This window comes from Ctenocephalides felis, unplaced genomic scaffold, assembly GCF_003426905.1.
Source record: "Ctenocephalides felis isolate EL2017-DRISC unplaced genomic scaffold, ASM342690v1 CF-g0.4_SCAFFOLD_01886, whole genome shotgun sequence".
In the NCBI taxonomy this organism is placed as follows: Eukaryota; Metazoa; Arthropoda; class Insecta; order Siphonaptera; family Pulicidae; genus Ctenocephalides; species Ctenocephalides felis.
In genome coordinates, this window is record NW_020538040.1 from 174,365,087 (window position 1) to 174,389,450 (window position 24,364).

Here is a 24,364-nt window from a genome sequence, read left to right on the forward strand (position 1 = left end):
AATATAGCCGATTGACGGTAATTAATTACTTAATCAAATATAAATCATAATTATTTCTTGAAGTAATCTGCTATGTGATCACTTAAACTACGTCGAATAAAATTAGTCTAAATATGTTAATACTTTACATTTTAATAGTCACATGGGAACCTTTCATATATTTCAAAAATAAAAATATATTTTATTTTGTATTATAATTGAAACTAAAATTTATATATTTATATTTAATTCTACCTTATTGTGGTTGTTACTATATTTGTATAACCTTGTGTGTTGAATTGCTTATAAAGTATACGACAAATTTGGGAATCATTCTGTCGTATTAAAAAAACTAGAAATATTGATCTCTATATTTCTGAGTTATTAATAACACATATATAATTTCAATGGTTTACTCTGTTAAAAACACCAGACGATCAATCAAGATGATACATTGCGGAAGATAAACCAAGGGTTTAGTGGGTTTAGTGGATTTGAGTTTCATTCGTATAAACCGAAGACCATTGAGTTGTAGTAAACCATTACATCATTTTATAAATTGCTTTAAATGTTTGGGACAGGGTAATATCTAAATTATAAATTCTGTCTCGATGTGGTTGCACCAAATTCAAGAATTCGCAAGCATCGAAATTATAATAATATAATAACTTGTATTAATATATAATTTTAAAATAGGGTAGAGCAGGGCTTTTAGGTTCGCGGATCTACTAACAATATTTTAAAACAAGTAAAGTTAGAATTTTTATCGACAATATTTGAAAGTAGAGGGAAAAATATTTGTGACCAACAATCGTCTTGAATCAAGCAATGTTGTTATCAAGTATTAAACGGCTATGTTTGGAAATCTATAACAAAAGTTTTTTTTCGTTCGTAATTTTTTTGGTTATGAGCACTGTTGTTTAGTTTATTATTTTTAAGTGTACGCTATTTACTTGTTTTATAAGATGCATTATTAATTTTATATTAGATTCACCAGTTTTTTTTATATAACTTTTATAAAAGTTTACACGTGGCTGGGGTAAAAAGGCCCAACTGAACCTTTACCCTGACAAATATTTAAACAATAAAAAATAGTGAATAAAAATATAAATTATGTCGAAGAAAGCAGTTTTACAAGAGAAAAATTAAATATTTCTGATAAAACACCAGATCAAGGTTATATACAGTCTAATCTCTGTAAAAAATGAAATGAATGAAATTTATATTTTGCATTGGTTGAATAATGTAGCTATTATTTCGCAAGATTAAAAATAAAATATTGGACCTGTTTGCCCCCTGGCCAGCAATTATAATATTTCATAATATAATTGCTCAAAGTCAAATTGGACTTTTGTGCCCCGCCATATCCTATGTCTCATTACTAGAAATTCTTATAATGATGCCGAATTAGTTCACTGCAAAAATAGTAGCAATGATTTGTATCAATTAATTTATTTTTTTAAATTAAATTAAATTAAACAATAATATTGTTTGTTTGAGTAAAACGCTTAATGTGAGCGACATGTTTCTATCATTTATAAACTTTCGCAATTTAGTGGCGTTTACTTTCTATAATTGGATATATTTTAAATAGTTTGTATTGCGATGTTAATATATTATTGTTCACAAATTTCGTCTAAAATTATCAATACTTATGCTTCCAGATTATTTTATGCAATTACTCTATTTTTCAAATTAAATGTAATAAAACATCACCGACGCCTGGTTTCTGATATTTACATTGATCGTACCCCTGTTAATGGTTTAGGAATTCCTTAGTTATCTCGTTTATCATTTTAAATTGAATTTCTTTTCACATTTAGTAGCAGTCGGTTAGTTCAATGTGCATCGGTATTCAGCAAAATGAAATTCCACTATCATGTACCGAGAGGGCTAATAAATACAAGATTCAGAATACTGATCCACATGGGGCTAGATAATATATATAAATAACAAATTATTCAACTGTACAAAAATCGAAATTTGATATTCCCTTATTATATTAATAATATAATTTTATTAGCAAATTTGTCTGAATTGCGACGGTTAAAAAATGATACGAACATGTCGCTCATATTAAGTGTTTTAGTTAAACAAACATGCAAATTAATAGCTTTCGAGAGATTTTACGCAAGTGTTATCTACAAGTTGATAAATTATTTTGTATAATAATTGATTAGATAAATCAATAGAGTCAATATCTCACAATCATTTTAATTAGGCGTGCCCTTCGGATTTTGTTGCATATAAATGAGACTCGCATCGTGATAATATTAATTGTAGGATTACTGTTCTTAAAGTATCTTGTGAATGATTATTATATAAACATGAAAAAAATATTGATGGGCATGTTTATTAAAAAAACTTTGAAACAAGATAAAAAATAATAGACTTTGATGTACTATTTTTAATAATTTTTATATTATTTTTACAAGTTAATGATCAAATTAATAATTTAATAATTTTATTATTGTATAAATAAATTTTGTGCTACATTTTTTTTTATTGAATCGTTCAGAACTATATGTTCTATGAATTGTGTTTGTTAAAGTATATCCTAACCAAATATTTTTCTCGAGAGGGAAACCACTCTTCTTTTTTATGTGTAGACTATTAATTTGTTATAATATGTTAGATAAGTAAGGAGGGGGGAACTACAAAAATAGCTTTTTTCAACTTAATTTTCTTTATTATTTACTATTTCTTATTGTTTACACCTTTGACAATGTAAATGTTTAGTTGGCCCTTTTTACCTCACCCACATGTAAGCTTTTATAGAGGTTTTTAAAAAATTGTTGAATTTAACTTAAAAATAACAATACACTTTATAAAACAATTAAATAAAGTATACTTAAAAATATATTCAGGTATCATAAACTAAATACAAGAGCTCAAAACCAAGAAAAAACACTAACAAAAAAATACTTTTGGTATGAAAATTGATACATTTATGTTTATCTTCTGATAGCAATGTTATAAGAATGAATGTTAAGTCGTTTGTCATCTACTTTAAAATAGTAACATGAAAAACTTCTAAACTTGTTCTAATTGCTTGTTTTTGAAATTTGAAAGATGGTTGAGCTTTTTACTCGCGGGCCTTAAAGCCCTGCTCTAACTTATATCGAATACGAGTGTACTTATATAGGTTGCAGCAATGCCCACGAAAGGCAATTTTTGCTTAAGATTATATTTGAGATCATAGCATCAAGTAGTAATTTGATATCATACTGTTTGACATAGCGCTGGCCGAGGTTGGGTTCGAACCGGAGCTAGCCCACGTTCTACGAAGGGCACATAAAAAATTATGACGATAACTTCTTATATATCTCGTAAAGTTTTATTTTTCGAAAGTAAAAAATGATAAGAATACAGGCTTTATATGTTTCTAAAAATAGGTGGATATTAAATTCTGATATATTGCGTTTTTAAAAAAAATTAATAGCAGTTATAATTTTTATTTGAAACATTATATAAGGACATAAATCAAGTTATCTATTAATAGTTAAATTTTAAAAATTGTCTATTATCACTTTCGACTCTATTGTAATCATGTGATGTATGTAATGTGATCCAGTCTTTACAAAGTCGGTACAGTATTTCTGTCGGTCGTCGAATGCCTTTACTCAAGTCGAGCGTGTAATAGTCGCATACCAGGCTACGAGGGGCTATGATTTAATAGTTCCAACCCCGAACGACGAGTTCGGATAGAACGGAAAACGCGACTCCCTCCGCCTGTGCATCCACTGTGTAAACCGCCACTAAAAGCGGTCGTCGCGCGACACTGACCGCCGGTGGAATCGAAAAATTATCGGAGCGGGTAATAGATTTAAAAATAAATACTATTATACATAATATAGATTTAAAAATAAATACTATTATAAATAAATAATATTCAGTCATTTTAAAGAGGATACGTTTCTAACTAGGAACATATATTTAACTAAATTGGATCCTGTATCCAATGTAGTTAAATATATGTTCCTAACTGGCTAATTCATCTCGACACGAATACACCTACCATAAAATATGTAATAACAAAAAAGCGCATAAATTTAGAAACAAACTTATCAGTCATTCAAATTCACTAGCAAGCTCCTTACTAACAATAAGTGAAAAGTGATAACTATCGTTGTAGACTGAATTGAAAATCGCCACTTGATTTAAGTCAATTTTCCTGATTAAGATTGAAATAACTTATAGTCCAGTCACTTAAGCTTAAATTAGGTAAGAATCTCGGAATTCGAGATACCCAGTCTGTAAATACTTGTATATTGACACCTAAAAGTTGTCTCAAAACCTACATATGGTAGGGTGTAGGTTTTGAGACAACTGTTTGAACTTACTATTACTATTAGTTTTTATTTATAAGAAAATAGTTCAGTTTTTATTATTATCATTAAAATATTGTTACTATTATTTATAACGAATGGAATACCAACTATTGAGTTTGTAGGAACAAATTCACTAAATGTCTTCAACTAGACAGAATAAAAAAAATTGAGTAGGTAAATCAAGTCAAAAGAAAAATTATTAAAATAATGGTATAAAATTCATGAAAAGTTATAATATAGGAGCTATGACAATATTATGCAGGTCGTTTTACATGTCCAAAGGAGACAAAAAAATATTTTGATATCGTTCAAGATCCTAGGGGGCGTCCATTAATCACGTGAGGTTTTTAGAGGGAGGGAGTTTTGACAAAAAATCACGAAATATCACGTGGAGGAGGGAGGGGTATAGTAAGATATCACGTGTATTTATTTTTTAACTGTTTTTTTTTTAAATTCAAATATTTTCAAAAAAAAAATTCACAGTTTTATTACGTAATTAAAAATACACGTGATGTTTGGTGGGGGAGGGGGGGTAATTTCGAATGTCACCATGTATCACCAAGAGGAAGGGAGGTCCAAAAATCTTTAAAAACTCGCTCACATGATTAATGGACGCCCCTCTATTGAAAAACGTCTGTTCCTACTTACTCCTGTTACATTAAGGAAGCCCTTAGCCTTCATACTATTATTATATGATTTAATTATTAAAATAATATTAATAAACTAACTAGGTGGAAGTTACATTTTGACTCAAGGCAGGTTGCATAAACTTCTTGATGTTTGTAATTAATTGACTTAATCAATAAGAGACCAATATATAATATTAATTTATAAGCTTTATTATAAACTGTTGCATAATATTTAATTTTACATGGCCTCGTCCTTACATTAGTAGTTAGAGCTATGGGATTTCAAGCAAGGGTCCCAGGTTCTATAACACCCTCGGGCAGCCTGATTTCAAAAAGTAGTGACATTGGTTTTTAACTGGAAACAAAGTTAGCAGTATGCTGCCAAGTGAAAATAGTCTTTTCCCGGCATTGCTACATCAATAAATTTATCACGTGGATGTAGGACCAATATTTAGATTGATTCCGTAAAATAGACGTAGTTGTTTTAATCAAATATCACAGCAGCTTAGCTTATAGATCCCTTAAGTTGTGATCGCTGTTCAAATAATATAGAAAAACTAAACAATTTTGTACAAATTTGCCAAACCTGTTAGTTTTTCTCGTCAAATAGTTACATTATTTAACACGATGTATTGTTACGCATATCCTATTATTTCTATAACAACTTTAATTTTATTGAACTTTTATAACCAAACCACTTGTCATATGTTTGTTAAATTTTAGTATGTTCGTTTGTACCATGAACTTTATCATTACAAAAAACTTCATCAAAATCGTCAAAAAATATTTTTTAATAACGAAGTAATCCGACCTATCTTTATCAAAAACATACACACATAGTTTTTGAATTCTTAAAATCGGTTTAGAATTTTTTGACTAAACCGTGGACGAAACTAATAAACTAATAACTATATAACTAATCAATAAGATTCCTAATAGAGTTTTATCAAATTACTTTTAAAATGAAATTGGTGCAACCAGAAAGTGGAAGGTCTAGTTTGAGAAAGATATGAAATGTTGAAAAAATATGAAATTAGCAGGTCGCAATTACTGGCAAAAATATGAACTGAAGTAAAACAGTCGTATGTTTTTTGTATGTTACTCAACTATTCTATTCTCGTCATGTTGATAACAAAATAAACGCTACAAAATGAAAATAAATATGTGGGTTCATTGTATTGTGCGAGTATACAATATCATAAATGCCCTAAATTCTGGTATTATCTGAAAGCGCCCGCAACAAGGTAAACCGAGCCAGCCAACAATGGACCGAAATGCATTCATAAAAGAGATGCTTTCGATGTGTTTACTGATATGTCACGTGCACCGCGCGCAGTCGGCCGCCAGCCCCGCGAAAAAGCCGAACAAGTCAGATAAGACTTCTATTTCCTGTTCCTGAAACCGGTACTCGTGCACAGAAGCCGCGATACAAACGCGCCTCTTCCGTTTTACTATACCATATTACAGGGGAGGCGATTCTCTACTTAACGCCAAAATTCTATGACAGGGGTAACTTACTTTGGCGTTTGATAGTGAAATGACTAGCTTTAACCAGAAGATTTAGACACATTGTTATATATGACTGAAGATTAAACTTTAATGAAAAAAATTAAAATTAAAGATTTCATTATACAAATTATCATATTTGCGATATTGCACGATTCTGTAGCGTTAAGAGGTCCATGACGTTGTTGAACAAATTGTACATAATCTTAATTATGGGCAAATAATTCATAGAAACAGTTGAATTTTATTTTTCACCTTATTAGCTTGTTTGTTAAAAATAGATAGGGTAGGGCGGGGCACAAAGGCCTAATTGGACTTTGAGCAATTATTTTGTGAAAACCAAACCAATTATATCAAAACAATTTACACTAATCAAACAGACAACTATCTGACTATGTTGTTTTTTGCTGTTTTTCAAAAACTTGTAACTTGGTTCTTTTTACCCCATAGACTGAATAACATAGACAGGGATTGAAAGGATTTTGCGGGGCTCAAAGATCCAATTTGACTTTGAGCAATTATATTTTGAAAACCAAACCAATTATATCCAAAACAAATTACACATATCAAACAAACGACTATCTGATTATGTTCAGTAAAACTGCCAATCATTGTAGAAATATTTTTTTTGCAGTTTTTCAAAAATTTGTAACATGGCCCTTTTTACCCCTTGGCCGGGTAACAAGGGACAGCCATCGCGCAACAGATACAATGTGATAGCTACATTATTCAACCAATGCAAAATATTAATTTCATGCGTACATTTTCACAGAGATAACACTGTATACAACCTTGATCTAGTTTTTTGTCAGAAATAATTATCAGCATAGTTGGAATAAATATTTATCTCATGTAAAATCGTTTTTTTTAACTTGATTTACTGTTTTATGTACTATTTTTTTATTGTTAACACCTTTGCTAGCATAAAGGCTCAGTTGATCCTTTTTACCCCACCCACGTGTAAACTTTCATAGAGGTTATATAAAAAACTGTTTAATCTAACTTAAAAATAACAATACATCTTTTAAAACAAATAAATAACGTATATATGGTCTTTCTATACACTCATAAGTGTAAAACGCAAAGCTCGAGGTATTTTTATAATTAATTTTTAGTGAAAGTACAATTTGATTTTTGTTAAGTGTTTTATTAAAAAAATGGTTTCGATAATTTAATATTCTTGATCAAAAGAACTTTGACCTTGAACAAAAGAGATTATTTATAAATTAATAATAAATAATTTTTTGAGTAAAAAGAGGAAGTTCCTGAACAAAGGGACATTCCATATCTCCGAAACGTAGTGAATATTTAAAAGTGAATAATTAAATTAATAATTTTTCGATGAAAAACAGGACGCTTTTAGTTCAGAAAAATAAAATCATACACAATAGCTATCCAGCTAATGTACCCAGGAGCTATCAAGCTAACGTCTAAAGTTGTTAATAAACACAGAAAGTACCTACTACTAATATATATTTAAAAAAAAAATAACGTGTTGATTATTTGCAATCTAAATTTTATTTATAATATATTGCACCTTCTTGAAGGCAAAACATGTTGAAAATAACCGTTATTATTTGTAATTCATATATCCATCTCACAAACCACAATATAAATTCATTGTAATAACCAATATACTGATATGGTATATAAAATATAAAAAAATATAAAATAAAATTTATTAGAAATCAGAAATCCAACCGTAGCTATTGACTTATTTATGTTTCTCTATGTAATTCTATGGTACTTTTTCAAGAACCAGAAAATATTAATAAAATATCTACGATTTGTCAAGTAATTTGTAAACAAGGAGTAAAATTATAAATATATATATATATATATATATATATATATATATGTATATATAATATTTACTAAATTAATAAATACTTACCAGTAGCCAGTAATTTAGCTGTTTTCTCCGTTAAATGATAGTTACACGAATTTGACGTCATGTTTGAATCTGTTGGATATAAACATCAAATATAAAATCTTTTTACTCAAATTTAAAATCTTGTAATTTCAATTGTCTTGATTTATTTTATTATTGTTAGTGTTAACTATATTTTTCACTGCATATAAGGGAAAGTAAGAGTAAGAAGGAAAAATATCAGACAAGGAATAATGGAGAAATAAAGAAAGATAGAAATGGAATAGAATTAGAAGTTAGAAGTATATTATGGATGTGTACATAGATTGTATATGCCATAAAATATAGTATGAAATGCGATAAAGTGAAATGTTGTAGGTGGCTAACTGCTCTGAGTAAGCGAGGCCAAATAAAATTTTAAAAGAAAAAAAAGTGTAAACTATACATCACTGATCAGTGTTATAAGTAGATATTTAGTGTGACCGATATGAATTGACAAAATATCGAGAATCCTTAAATGTATATCCATATCTTCTGCCATATTGAATTGCGTTACGTAACACAACGAAATAATGGATTAATCTCATAAAATACAAATAATTTGAAGTAAACTCAAATACAAATATATTATGTTGTAGTCTAAAATAATTTTAATTCTATGGTGTATAGAGCAAAGTAATTTTTCACCTATGACCATTATATTTGACTTACCTCTAAAAGATGTTCTATGGGTGACTTGCTGTCCGTGGTGGGCACAAAACTGTTACGGTCGTGCGACACTCGCGAGTCCCTTTCGGCACAGGGATCTTAACTTACTCAATGCCCTGTCGGTAATCACAAAACGACAGGTCCTCTCTACTTGGTGGATGTTGGGCAATCGAGCTCCGTCCGGGATCTGCTCGGATGCTGTGCGCTCGGATTCGAAAGACAAGCGGCGCTGAAGGACCGCGCACGAGGACCGCTGATGGCGCGCAACCTCCGGAGCGTTAAAACCGCCCCGTGACGTCATACATTGTAACAGAAGTTGTGTCTGTGTTGGTTTGTGTGGGCCGATGACGACACTTCGAGGGTTTGGGATGTTTAGTACAACCAGCACGGTTTCTTCAGGGTTGGCCTAATTTTATCAGCTTGTGGAAGGTGGATGAATTAATCTCATCTTTCATATGAACGTGTGATTAAAATAACAACCACATGATAATTTGCACATATTCATAATTTTAATGGTTATGTTTTACGATGTTTTTAGCTTAATACATTTTTAAAGTGTAGGGCGGGACACAATGAAATTTGATTTTTAGTAACTATACAGTAAAAACCAAAAGAACTACATCAGACGACATAGCATATATTTTCAGTAAAAATGCTAGTTATAATAATAATTCTAATGCTTATGTTTTGCAGGCGTAACGATGGTTCTAGCTCAATACATTTTTGAATAGAGAAGGGTGGGGCACAATGATCCAATTTGATTTTCAGTAACTATACAGTAAAAGCTAAACAAATTATATCAAAGGGCATAGCATATATCAAACAAACAACTAACGAACTATTTTCAGTAAAATTCTTAGTTATTTTCTAATCATAGAAATATGCTTTTTGCTATTTTGCTAAATTTTGTTATCTGTCCCTTGTTACCCCATAGCCAGAGTGAAAAGGGAATGCCAGGGTGTAAACAGATCCAATGTCTTATCTTAAATTTTAAAGAGATTTACATAGAAATAGTTACATTATTTAATCAATGCGAAATATAAGTTTCATGGGCACATTAGTACCAGATCAAGGTTATATACTGTGTGATCTTTGTAAAAAAGTGTGTGTATGTGTGCGAATGAATGACATAAGCCAAATAGCTCATAGAATTGTCATGTATTCTGATTGCTTTTGAAAATAAAATTTAAAAAAATGTATTTTGCATTGGTTTAAAATTTCTTTAAAATTAAAAATAAGACAATGGATCTGCTTGCCCTTGGCTGTCTTTTTTATCCAGTCTATTCTAAAAGAAACTGATGACAAATTTTAGAAAAACAGTAAGAATTATAGAAACTATCCTATTATGAATATACAGAAAACATGTTTTCATAATTAGGAATTAATTGAAATTTTTCTTGTACATATTTCAATAGTTCTTTGATACGTGTTATGTGTTGTCGTGTAGTTCATTTGATTAAGACAGTATAATTACTTAATCAAATTGGACGTTTGTTTCCCACCATATCCTACTTCTTTATCTACTATTGCTAGTGTGAAGGTTGAGTTGTTTTTTTTTACCCTAACTACATGTAAGCTTTTATAAAGGTTTTATATAGAGAAAACTGTTGGATCTAACATAAAAATAACAATATTTATTATTAACGTATTACTTAAATTACTTATACTTAAAGATTTTATTCAGTTATCTGGAACTAAATTTGAGCAAAAATGCTTAAAACCAAAAAAACTAACTTTGAAAAAAAATCTTTCATTAACAATTTGGCAATGTAGTCCTTTATCTTAACTCGTGATACAGGCATCATCGGATTTGCCTGGTTACACATATTGTGTCATCTACTTTAAAATTTAAAAATCGATAATAAATATCATACTCTGCTTGTTTTTGAGATAATATTGAAAAAATATCATACTCTACTGGTTTTTGAGGTGGACCTTTTTACCTTCGAGCGTTCAAGCTTTGCTTTACCTCTATATAATCTATATATATTTAATTAAAATTCTCACAAAATAGTGTTACATAATGAATGATAAATAATAGTAACCGGTTTAAGAATTAATAAAATAATTATTTTAAAAAATATTTAGTTGCAACCTAATTCATTCTTAATATTTCGTTACGTATAGGAGGGATTACGTAATATATGTTAAAGAACACGTGCCACAACTTTGCTGATGTATTACATGACTCAGAATTATATATTTGACGCCAATGCATTATTATAATTTACCCAAATAAATTGACGTCCTCATAGTACAATTGTAGTATCAAAATTTCTTACCCAGTATCTACTTTCACTGGGTGATCTGTTTGTGCGTACCCTGAGATATAAGGGCACGCAAGCTCCGTCTACGCTCAATGACTTGACCCAGTTATTTACATCGTGGATTGCATCGGGGCCGCTCTTCTTGTTCTCTAGTTCGGCAGATTCGGAAAACATCGATCGACATGGCTTAATGCTTGCGATGAAATGGCTCCTTCCGGATGGAAATGGTAACGAGTATTTTATTTTACCAGCTTCTTGAAACTGAAACGTTTAGATAAGAAAATACATGGTTATTTGCTGTAAATTTATGTTTCATTTACTAATAAATCATCACAAAAATGTTATTGGAAAATTCATACAAAATTATTGCAATTTAAATGTACAAGCCATGTTTAATAAATATTACGAGCACAACTACTGAAACTTCATTTGAAGTATTTCCATGGGTAGAAAGGTCCACCACCATTATTTCAAACACGAGTAACAAGGGCAAGTATAGATTTTTTATTGATACTATTTTAAAGTAAAAAGCAAAAGATGTGTAACCAGCTTTTACCTTAACTTTACAATGTCGATGTCTGAAGAGATAAACATTCATGTTTCAATATTTATAATATAAGTAATTTCTTTCGTTGGCAGTATATTTGGTTTTGAGCTCTTGTATTTAGTTTATGATACCTGAATACAGATTTTAAGTATACGTTATTCAACGTCAATAGCCTTTAGATTTAGTCTTAGATTATCTTCAATATATCTAAGAAGATCTCATTGGAGTTCTTCTTATTGTTAGACATCGCTCTCAAATATTGTCAATTTAGCTTATAGGAATTCTTATGTATTTCTGATTGCTGAATAAAACAGAGTTAAAAAAAAAGTTATTCAATTGTTTTAGAAGATGCGTTGTTATTTTTAATGAGATTCAACAGTTTGTTCTATAAAAGCTTATATGCGGGCGGGGTAAAAAAGACCAATTAAACCTTTACCTTGGAAAAGTCGTAAAAATCAAGAAAATAATAAAAAAAATATAAAGTGAATAAAATAAGCAATTTTATAAGAGATGCAATAAAATAATAGTTATATCAACTTTGCTGGTGAATATTGCTGCTGACGAAATACCAGATCAAGGTACAGTGTGATCTTTGTAGAAAATGTGCCCATAAAAATTGTATTTTACATTAATTAATTAGTGCAGCTATTATTTTGTAAAATCCTTTTAAAATTGAAAATTAAACATTGAATCTGTTTGCCTCCCTGGCTACCCCTCTTTACCCAGCCTATGAGGTAAAATGGGACAGATTTTAGCAAAATAGTAAAGAAGCATTTATAATTATCAGAAGATAATTTGATAGTTGTATATTTGATACGTGTTAAGTGTTATGTAGATTATTTTGCTTAGACAGTATGATTGCTAGAAGTCAAAGTGGATCTTTGTACCCCGCTCTACTCTATTATCAATCTCTAAGAAATTACATTATTTGTGCAATTTTCAAGTGCTCATACAGGAACTGGATGTTGCAATTAATATCAAAAGCAATTATTACAGAGCAAAGCGATGCATTGTGAACATTATAACATTCTGAACTATGACATTCAATTTTGTGTTTACGTCAAAAGCATGAAACTACAACCCAGTGACATTCAAACCAACCTACGCCAAATTCTTTGTCATATCTTTGCTACTCAACAAAGCTCAGAGAAGTCATAACATCAAATTCAGATGTTTTTTTACTATTGTAAGAATATACAATGAAAATGAGTATTATAATTTTGAGTCAAAAGAAAGAGCTTTTTTCTAAGCATTAATTGAATACTCAAAGGAAAGGCCAAAGGGTAGCACGCGCGTATCCTTGGAAATGTAACGGTGCGTAGGCGATGGGCGGTTCCAACCCTAAAATAGCGTAGGCGTGCTACGGGGCGGCGCAAATCCGTGAAATCGATCCGAGCTTTAAAGCTCACCCTGGTCGGCCATGCCGGAATCCGGCACGCAGACAAAGCTTTGCCTACACCACAAGCATCGAAAATTCAAACACAAACGTTATGCAAATAGCGCTACATTTTGCATATTTGAATTGTTTCCAAACTGCAAAGTTTAACAAAAATATGCTTTTGTTGCGCTTGTCACAGAAGCGAGGAAATGGATCCGATGAATACTTTATGGTTATAATATTTCAGATTGTGTTTTTATAACTCAAATTTTGGTTGAGTTTAAAATTTCAATACTCCGCATGTCTACTATCAATATCTCTCTCATTAAAAAGCATTTGAACTGAATAAAATTCGTTAGCAAAGGTTATGTTATTTTATGCCCTAACAGGTATTGTACCATTTACAATCTTTAGATAGCTAAGACATCTTAGAATATTTTTTAAAGAAGAGTCTTTTAAATTCGACAAATTTTGAACATTTTAAATTTATAGTTTGGCAAATAGTTTTAATTCTAGAAAACCTTGGGTAATTTTGTCATTTCTGTGATCCTAGAAATGTTATTTAGGGTGCGGTTCCAAAGTTTAAATGAACAAAATAATAAAAATTAACCACAAAACAGAAAAATGGTCCAAATTGGTTTGACCAAAGCTTAAATTTCTGTTGAGTTTAAAATTTGAATACTTCGCATGTCTACTATCAAATTAAAAAACATTTGAACTGAATAAAATTCGTTAGCAAAAATTGTGTTATTTTTTGCACTAACAAAGATTGTACCATTTACAATCTTTTCATAGCTAAGACATCTTAGAATATTTTTTTTAAAGAAGAGCCTTTTAAATTAAACGAATTTTGAAAATTTTAAGTTTATAGTTTGACAAATATTCTTATTTCTAGAAAACTTTGGGTACTTTTGTCATTAGTTTTGTCTTTAGCGACTTAAAGCTTTAGTCGTACTGTTACCATTTTTTTGTTATTGTGGTTAATTTTTATTATTTTTGTTTATTTAAACTTTGGAACTGAACTCTAAATAACATTTTTAGAACCACAGTCAAAAATAATGACAAAATTACTCATAGTTTTCTAGAAATAAGACTATTTGTCAAACTATGAATTTAAAATTTTCAAAGTATGTTGAATTTAAAAGTCTCTTATTTAAAGAAATATTCTAAGATGTCTTAGCTATTAAAAGATTGTAAATGGTGCAATCCTTATTAGTGCAAAAAATAACACAATCTTTGTTAACGAATTTTAGCTTAGCCACATAAAAACTCAAACTGCGTTCAAACTGCGTGGGATATATTTTTTCTAAATTTTTTCATGATGGTTGCAATCAATCCCGTCGACTTGACGTTGAGTTCTGAGAAACCCTGCAAAAGTATTAATTTAGAAGAAAATAAAACACATTTCACACAAATATGAATGTAAGTAAATAACTTAAAAGTTAAATAAGTAGTAAAGTTCTTGCTAAATAGGTCATTCAAGTTGTGATTTAATGTCTCCTGTAATAAATCAAACTGCTCATAAGATTGAAGTAAACCGCCTGTGTAAGACTAGCTCAAGTATTTTGCTGTTCTATATCGATATTGCTAACTTCTTTTGAAGAACTTCTGAAAGAAAAGCGAAAAAGAATAAAAAACTAATCGAGATGTGCTTTCTTGCATCTGACAGAATCATAACAAAGTTTGAATTTGTTTCGGATAGCGGAAGAGGAACTTTTGCATTACAACTCTAGCAGAAAGTTACGTCGATGCGAAACACAGCATCGATCGCAATTTTGGGATGTCGAATGGTTTGAGATGAACCGGAACTTTGGAGAGTTTATATATAATAGTTTTGTTACGCCCTGCCCATCAATATGGCGGACGTGCTTTGATTCCCGAATATTTGCTTGCAAACCGATCACGCAAAATTTGCATTGAGTGGCAATTGAAAATTAAATTTATCGCAGGCTATTTGTATAACATACTTTCTTAATGTTCTTCCCGATTCCGTGTTTAGAATTCTATGCTATGGTTCTGGTAAATTGACTAACATTATAAAATACGCAAATACATGCATGAATTATATAGTAATAGGTAGGGTAGAGTGAGACTTAAAGGTTCTCGGGTAAACAGGTTTAGTAACATTATTTCAAAAACAAGTAAAGTATAAAATTTTTATACTATTTTAAAGTAGAAGGCAAATGTTGTGTAACCAGCCATCACGTTAATTCTTGTGACGCCGCCACCAGGAGATAACGGAAATGTATCAATATTCATACCAAAAATATTGTTTTGTTGGTAGTTTTTTTTGGTTTTGAGCTATTATTTTTAGTTTATGATACACGAATATAATTTTTAGGTATATGTTTTTTAATTATATTGTAAGATGCATTTTTAATTTTAAGTTATGTTCAACTTTTTATAAAACCTTTGTAAAAGCTTACTGGATGGGGTAAAATGAGCAGCTAAACCTTTATTATTGGCAAAGGTGTAAACCATAAGAAATTGTAAATAAAAAAGTATATTAAGTTTGAAAAAGCAATTTTACAAGAGAATGAATTTAAATTAATCGTTATTTTGCTTCTGCTTATGAATATTTCTTTCGAAATAATTATTTTTAAAAAATATTCCCATAACATTTCATCTCATATTGGTTAAATAATGTAGCTATTATTTCATAAAATCTTTTTTTAATTAAAAAAAAATGTTGGATGTGTTTGTCCCCTGACTGCCCCTTCCTATCACGCTCACGGAGCAAAAAGGGATAGATGACAAGTTTTAGAAAAAAATTAAAAAAACATATTTCCATAATCTGGTGTCAACTGGGAATTTTACTGAACATAGTTCAATAGATGTTTGTTTGATATGTAGTTTATTTAGATTAGGCAGTATAATTATTGAAAGTGATATTGGACTTTTGTACCTAACACTATCCTATATGAATATTTTTTATGTGTATATACCTACTTGTTTTTTTTTTTGTTCATTTATTTGGAAAAATCACTGCCGAGTTAGCCTACTTATCGAATTCAAATATATAAAAAATGTTTAATGTGAACGTTTTGATACTAAAAACAATAAAACAAAGAAAAAAATACAATAACAATAGAAGTCAATGATGAAAATAAGGAAAGTATTGATACTGATATAAACTGTATTCACTATTAATATTAAAATATACATAAAACCATACCAGAACTTGGAATATCAAATTACTACCTACTGCCTCAGAATGATGGTACGTATATTTTAATATTCAACCGTGAATATAAATAATCTCAGCATTATTAAAAATACATTATTTTTGATTCTAGGATTCTAGGATGTTTTATTTGACCTACTTAATGTTAGTATTTGATATACGAACACACACTATAATGTCCGTGTTTTCTGGAATCAAAAAATGTCGAAGTTTGCTGTTACTGGCATACGGCGCACCATAAAAAATGTATCCGGCAATTTTCTATAAAAATCATGATTGACGAGCGAAAAAACGAATTTATTTTTTGCGTATATTCGGCACATACACAGAAAAAAATTATATATATAAACGTACCATCCCAAAACCAAATAAATTGTGATCCTGTGAAATATTGAGTTCATGAAAATGAAGAAATGAATATAAATATTGGATTGAAGTGCTTGCTGAAATGTAGCTATATAATATTATATATACATATATTTTGATCTGAAATATTTGATAGATAAATTGTAAATATTTTACTTTTTGTTGAGTACCAAAGTTATAGTAATCGAAAAAAAATCGAAAATGAAATTTTTTTATATATCTACTTTTTAACGGTTCCTGAACATGTTTGCATGCCTTAGAAAAAATGTATGTATGTATGTATATGTGTGTATATGTGTATGTATGTGTGTGTATGTACGTGCGGATACAAATTTTCGTCTACCATTTGGAAAGTACGGATCAACCGATTTGAATGATTCAAAACTTATTCGATTTCTATCGATGAGGAGACGCGCTGATAGATTTTGGCAAAGGCAGGTCTAACCGTTTCAGAGATACGGAGCAAAACGTGTAAAGAAAAAGATTTTTTGCGAGAAAGAAGCATCCCATTAGAATGATTCAAAAAACATTCGGATTGTTGATCCATAAAATGCGAATGGTGGTACAGTATACAACATTTATCATAACAATGTTTATTAATCATTGAATAATTTTTACTGTTGATTATTATTATTTTTCGAATATTTAATTGCAGTACGGGAAGTTCCAGTAATTTGCTTAAAAGCACAAAGCTCTGCACCACTAGTTTCAATTTATTTTTCACATTTTTTCACAATGTTTGATATTGGCCTCAATATTCATATTGCTCATAAATTACGTTTGGTATTTTTCTAAAAATTATAAAAGACATTACACACTTTTTACAGAAGATTTGAAATACTTTTTGCAATATGTAATTCCTAATGATGAAATATTGTTTGGGTTGAACAATCGATGCTTTCTTTCATGGCTTTGTTTCAATAAGTAGTTGATGGCACAATGTCATCATAAACCACCGTAATTTGCCAATTCCAGTAAAATTTCGAATGCAATTTTATCTAATACTATATTCGTTATCGTGGACATTAACTGATTTCTGAATATTTAATATGCCGAATAGAGATAAGAGAAAAGTGCGTTCGAGTGTGTACATATATATTAGAGTGGCATAATCCGTTTTCTCTCATATTTTGTTATCAACTTGCAGTAACTAAACACGAATTTTTGACACATTGTATATTGGAAAAGTCGCGTTGATACGTTCAGCAAAAATTGAGAAAAAATAATTTTTTCGCAAATTATTTGGAATTTTGTTGTAAATTGTAGTGTTCCAAATTATTTTTGGTTTTGCAAGCAATTCCGATGGTGAGTGATTTATTTTACTTAAAATCTTACATATTTTCTTAAAAAAAATACAAAATAAGCTAGCACAAAGTTTAATCAAAATTCATAAAAAATGTTTCATGAATGGAAAATTTTAATATGATTGTTCATTAGTGTAAAATTCATAATCATTGTAATGTAAAATTCAAAATCATTGAGTTTTTATATGAAATTAATTGCCTTGCAATAATCAAAAAAATACAAAATCAGCGTAGCAATAATTGTAAGTTTTATAAAAAAAATCTAAAACAGTAATTCATAAATATAAAAAATTAATGTTCATTAGTATTTATACTTAACCATTAAATTTTTAAATTTTTAATAAATAATTTTATTTTTATAATTTTAATAAAAACTTAATATATAATTATTTATTTTGCAATAATCCCACAAAAAAATACTAAATAGGCGTAGCACTAATAATAAGTCTAATGATTCAAAAATATAAAAATTTAATACAAATCATGTTTATTCGTCTTTTTTACTTAATCTTTTTTTTAAGTTCTAATTTTTTCAAATAAGTTTATTATTCTTAATTTTTTTTAACGTATGATCATTATTTTTTTCAATAATAAATTACTTTTCTTGCCATAATTGCAAAAAAATACAAAATATGCCGAGCACTAAAGTCTTATAAAATATTCCCTAAAAATTTAAAACTAGTGTACACAAATTTTTGGGAAAATCAAATTATCAAAAATGCAAATATCTCGTTTTAAGGTATTATTTAATTTTCATAACAAAAGTAATAAATAAAAAAATAAATATTAATAAAAGGATAGCCTAGTTGAAGTTATAATCATTATATATTTGATTGATTATTATTTATAAGAAATAGTTATAAATGGGAGAATAAATATTAATAAGAGTCTAGGATAGACAAAACCTTTAAAAAGTTGTTTAAAAAGTAAAAATAAATTACAATAATTTGAGCATATTGTAAATTGTGAAAATATATTTGTTATAATGGAATATGTATGAATATTTAATAAAAATAAACAAAAATAATAGAAATGCTATATAAAACAGAGTAGAAAAAAGTAGTATAAGTATAAAATACTTACAAATCCTGTATTTGAATTATGTATTTTTATAGGTTCATATTAAAAGCTCGTGAAAGCTCTGACATATGTTACAGTAATATTTATCATATTTATTTTATAATATATATATATATATATATATATATATATCTGTTTATAATAATTTTGACGTTGGAATATGTGAACCATATTTTTCAGGGCAAAACATCAAATAAAAATTGAAGATATTTGAAAAAAATTGAAGTATTGTTTCGACCATATGTCTTATGTCATCTAGTAATGTAAACTGGATTAAACTAACTATATATTCTCTATTTATTACATATTCCAATGTCAAATTTTAGTCTTGAATCCATTTTAACTACATAATTAAAGGGTAAAAAAGACCACCAACAGTATATCAAAAACAAGTATAACCAGCCAACATCTTAATTCTTACGAATTTTCTTGTTGTTAGTTTCTTTGGTTGTGAGCACTGTTGTTTAGTGTACGAGACCTTAATATAATTTCTAAGTATACGTTATTTTTTGGTTTTATAAGATTTATTGTTAATTTTAAGTTAGATTCAAAAGTGAAAAAATGTGTCAATAAAATTTTTATTTTGCATTAGTTGAATATTGTAGCCAATGTTTTGTAAAATTCCTTTAAAATTAAGAATAAGGCATTGGATTTATTCAACCCTTGCCCATCTTATTTTACGCCGTTAACGGGGTAAAAAGAACCAGGTGACAAATTTTTGAAAAACTGCAAAAAAAACATATTTCAACAATGATGAATTCGCTGAACATAGTTAGATAGTTGTTTGTTTAATATGTGGTATTTGTGTAATGCAATTAGTTTGGCTTTCACCATATAATTGCTCAAAGTCAAAATGGACCTTTGTACCCCGCCCTATCCTGCACCACGACCATCCGAGGCAAACAAATAATGTTTGTTTAATGCAACTTCTATAAAAAATCGTCCATTTATATTTGAGGCTTTTCTCTGAAGATTTTCATTATTTTATTAGAATTGTCAAAGTATTGCTTTTCTATTTAATATATTTGACCCGAAATGTTCGCATACTGAGCACGTTGCCAATATTTGTCTTGTTTTCATTACTGTCAATGCCTATATAATACTGAGGTATGTTATGAACATTGTTCAGCCACGTTAACGAGAAATGCTTCGAGGTTCATATTCTATGTCTTCAGTACACATTAATTAGTGTTGTGTTGACAGATACAAATGACCTGGAGTTTCATGGTTCAAGCTTGTATTGACCGATAACTTATAAATTATTGTGATATTGACAGTTCCTTCTCTAAAGGTGTCATTAATTAAATTCAAAATATATTCAGGTGAAAAATTTTTTATATACTCCTACTGACACCATATGATCTCTTTTATGATATTATATGATATGATATAATAATTGCAACAATAATTGGGTTTTAAGTTCTCACATAAAGTTCATAAACTAGCAATCTCAATCAGGGAGTATTTAAGCAATACTTTTATGAGCTTTTATGACAAAGCTTCTAACTGTTGTTCGGCGTTGAATTTATCTCCCCCGGGTTTTTAATTTTTTACTCGATTTTTTTTATTATGAAACTATCAAGTATTTTACCATTTTACAATCCTGATTAAATGCGCCAACTTTTGATCAAATTTGCCAACACACTTTAAAACATATTTCAAGTAGGCCCTCAAAAGCTTTCTAATTTGACCTATTTCCAAAATTCAAATTCACAGTTCAAAAAGAAGTCTTCATTCTTAAAAACTTGAGGCAATTGTGTCATTATTTTTGTCTGTGGTTCTAGAAATGTTATTCAAGGCTACCGGTCCAAAGTTTTAATAAATAATAGTAATTAACCATAATAACCGAAAATTTGTCATATTTTTTCTTACCAAAGCTCTAGATTGCACTCTAAAGCTCATGACCGTTACGGTCAATACTATCACCCCGTTTCGACATGATCTCGAGTTTTGGGACACCCTGTATATATATATATATATATATATATATATATATATATATATATACATATATACATCAGTGTTCATAAATATGTTTCTATCGTCACTGTGAATACAATGAATACGCCAACGCACAATTTATCACAAAGTGCTCGACATAAAATTCGACATAAATAAAATTCCGTTCGTAACATACTATACCATGAATGATAAAAAATGCCCTTACGCTTGATTGAATAATATAAATTTCTGGATATAAATAAGAAATAAATATTTCATAGCAAGAAATACATAAAAATAATATTGAATGTCTCATTAGCGCAACAATTGCTATATCTACAAATGGTAAATGAATTTGATGAAATATTTACAATTTTGAAGAAATGAAAATATTGATGAAATATTTACATAAATGCAATGTAAAAATGTAGCTTAGATCATAATCCATAAACTTTGTGTATATTATAATATACACTTATAATATAATTTATAACTTAGTATTTGTACTCGAAATAGATTAGGAACAATATTTGCTTTCATTTCCATGGGTTCTGTACCAAGATTTATAATGTATAAAGTTCAATTACATAGTTCACACTAACGTCTTCGATATTTTTGACAGTATGGTTCAACCGCATTGAAAGGGATTCAAATATTTTTTGTCAAAAATTTCAAAATTTTCAAAATAAAAAAATTACAAGGTTCTCTAAAACGTCAATTTTCTTCAAAACTTTCAAAATTCTCAAAAATACATTTTTTTATTTTAAAATATTTTCTTTAGTTGTTTGTTTTTTTTGGTTGTGAGCACTGTTGTTTAGTTTACGAGACTTTTAAGAATACGTTATTTATTTGTTTTATAAGATGTATTGTTATTTTTAAATTAGAATCAACATTTTTTTTATATAACCTCTATATGAGTTTACACGTGGGTGGGGTAAAACAACCGAACTGCACTTTTACCCTGGCAAAGGTTTAAACAATGAAAAATAGTAGATATAAAACTGAATTAAGTTGAAAAAAAGCAATTTTACAAGAAATAAATTAAATGATTAGTTGTTCCAACTCTGCTGATGGTTATTTTTGACAAAATACCAGATCAAGGTTACTTACGGCGTTATCTTTGTGAAAAATGTACAAATAAAATTTATATTTTGCGTTGGTTGAATAATGTAGCTATTATTTCGTAAAATATCTTTAAAATTGAAAGTAAGTTATTGGACCTGATTGCCCACTGGGCATCCCAATTTACCCGCCTATGGGGTAAAAAGGATCAGGTCGCAAATTTTTGAAAAACAGCAAAAAAACACATTTCTAGAATGATAGATAAGCTGAGATTTTTACTGGACATAGTCAGATAGTTGTTTGTTTGATATGTGGTATTTGTTATGAAACAATAGTTTTGGTTTTCACAATATAATTGCTCAATATCAAATTGGACTTTTGTGTCACTCCCTATCCTATAAGATTTTTAAAAACAGCAAAAAACGCATTTATAGAATGATGAATTAGCTGGGATTTTTACTTAACATAGTCAGATAGTTGTTTGCTCCATATGTGTTATTTGTTATGATATAATAGTTTTGGTTTTCACAATATAATTGCTCAATATCAAATTGGACTTTTGTGCCACTCCCTATCTTATAAGATACTATCAATTTTTTAAAAACAGCAAAAAACGCATTTATAGAATGATGAATTAGCTGCGATTTTTACTGAACATAGTCAGATAGTTGTTTGTTTCATATGTGTTATTTGTTATGAAACAATAGTTTTGGTTTTCCACAATATAATTGCTCAAAGTCAAATTGGACCTTTGTGCCACTCCCTATCCTATAAGATACTATCAATTTTTTAGAAACAGCAAAAAAACGCATTTATAGAATGATGAATTAGCTGGGATTTTTACTTAACATAGTCAGATAGTTGTTTGTTCCATATGTGTTATTTGTTGTGATATAATAATTTTGATTTTCCACAATATAATTGCTCAAAATCAAATTGGACTTTTGTGCCCCGCCCTACCCTAAAAGATTCACGTTCACGTGCAATTCGTAATGCAAAAGACTATAACTGCTATATATGACAAAATATCAAGTTAAACCCAGAGTCTCGCTATGATGACATGCAAATAGTGAAAATAAAAAGAAGTATTATAATTTAAAAACTTCACGAGAAGTTTATTTGGAAAGATAAATCAAAAAGTTGAAACCAACGATGCGTCAACAAAAAAATAAATCCCTATCATTGAATTATATAGTCCTGCCTGTGTTGTAATGTAATCAATAATTAAACTGTTAATCATAAAGCCTTTTACGAGATTCATTTCACAGAGTTTTCCCTTCCGTTTCCACAGCATCATCATCTTGCGATTCGTCCCGCGCTTTTCCTTTTCGTCGCGCTATTGGCGTGCTCCTGCGCGGCGTCCGCCCCAACGAAGCCGGCGCCCGGCAACGCAACGCCGCCCAACGGAACTCTATTCACGACGACTACTAACCCCCATGGAATCCCCACCGAGGACCTCTCCGCCTGGGCGCACAGATACTTGATCAGCGCACAGCGTTCCGAGTCAGTCGGCATCTGGCTTGGAGTCTGTTCGGATCTCTGCAGGTAGGTGCAGTGATAATATATACATACTTTGTATTTGCATCCCTTAGCCACCATAAAAAAGTTATGTAATATTGTTGTGAACTACAGTGATTATGTGAGTGATTATTAATTTTTTTTTTATTCTCTTTATTGAATTACAATCTGTCTTTACAAAAAGGAAGACATTCAGTAATTTTGATGATATATGAAATATTAAACATTAGATCTAAAAGGTTACCCAGTAGTAAGCCTTTTCAATTTTGATATATTAAATTTAAATTTTGTGATTATATAGAGTAAAGTGATTATTAGTGCGCGTTGATAAATTCCGAGTGATGAAAATACTTGCTTGTTAAAAAAAATATTTTTGTTATGTTCTTGTTCATCTTCATTATAGATAAACAAGTACAAATCTTCATAACTTTATAATTATCACACCTACATATGTTTCTTAGTATGTGTGTAATAATCGTATAATATATTCATATATTTATCCAGATAATTAAAATACTAACAAATACTAATTAACAAATACAAACAAATTAATTTTATACAAATTTGCTAGTAGCAATAATAATTATTTTGTAGTCAATTTTTAATCACGTTTACTATTACATCTAATGCAAACAGGTGAATTATCAAAAAATTGTGATTCATTTATATTACATACAAACGTAGTTTGTAAGAT

The 24,364-nt window shown here is 29.2% G+C and overlaps 1 protein-coding gene across 1 annotated transcript in view; it reads right to left on the minus strand.

Moving 5' to 3' along the window:
- The window catches only part of LOC113377210 (glutamate decarboxylase), a 59,247-nt gene extending 50,033 nt beyond the window's left edge, over positions 1 to 9,214 (minus strand). Inside the window, exons 1-2 of the mRNA XM_026617440.1 lie at positions 9,027 to 9,214; positions 8,340 to 8,408 (exon numbers count right to left, since the gene is read on the minus strand). Coding sequence (XP_026473225.1) covers positions 8,340 to 8,400 — 61 coding nt within the window. The 5' untranslated portion in view covers positions 8,401 to 8,408; positions 9,027 to 9,214. The remainder of the gene's footprint in view (positions 1 to 8,339; positions 8,409 to 9,026) is intronic.
- Positions 9,215 to 24,364: the final 15,150 nt, after the last annotated feature.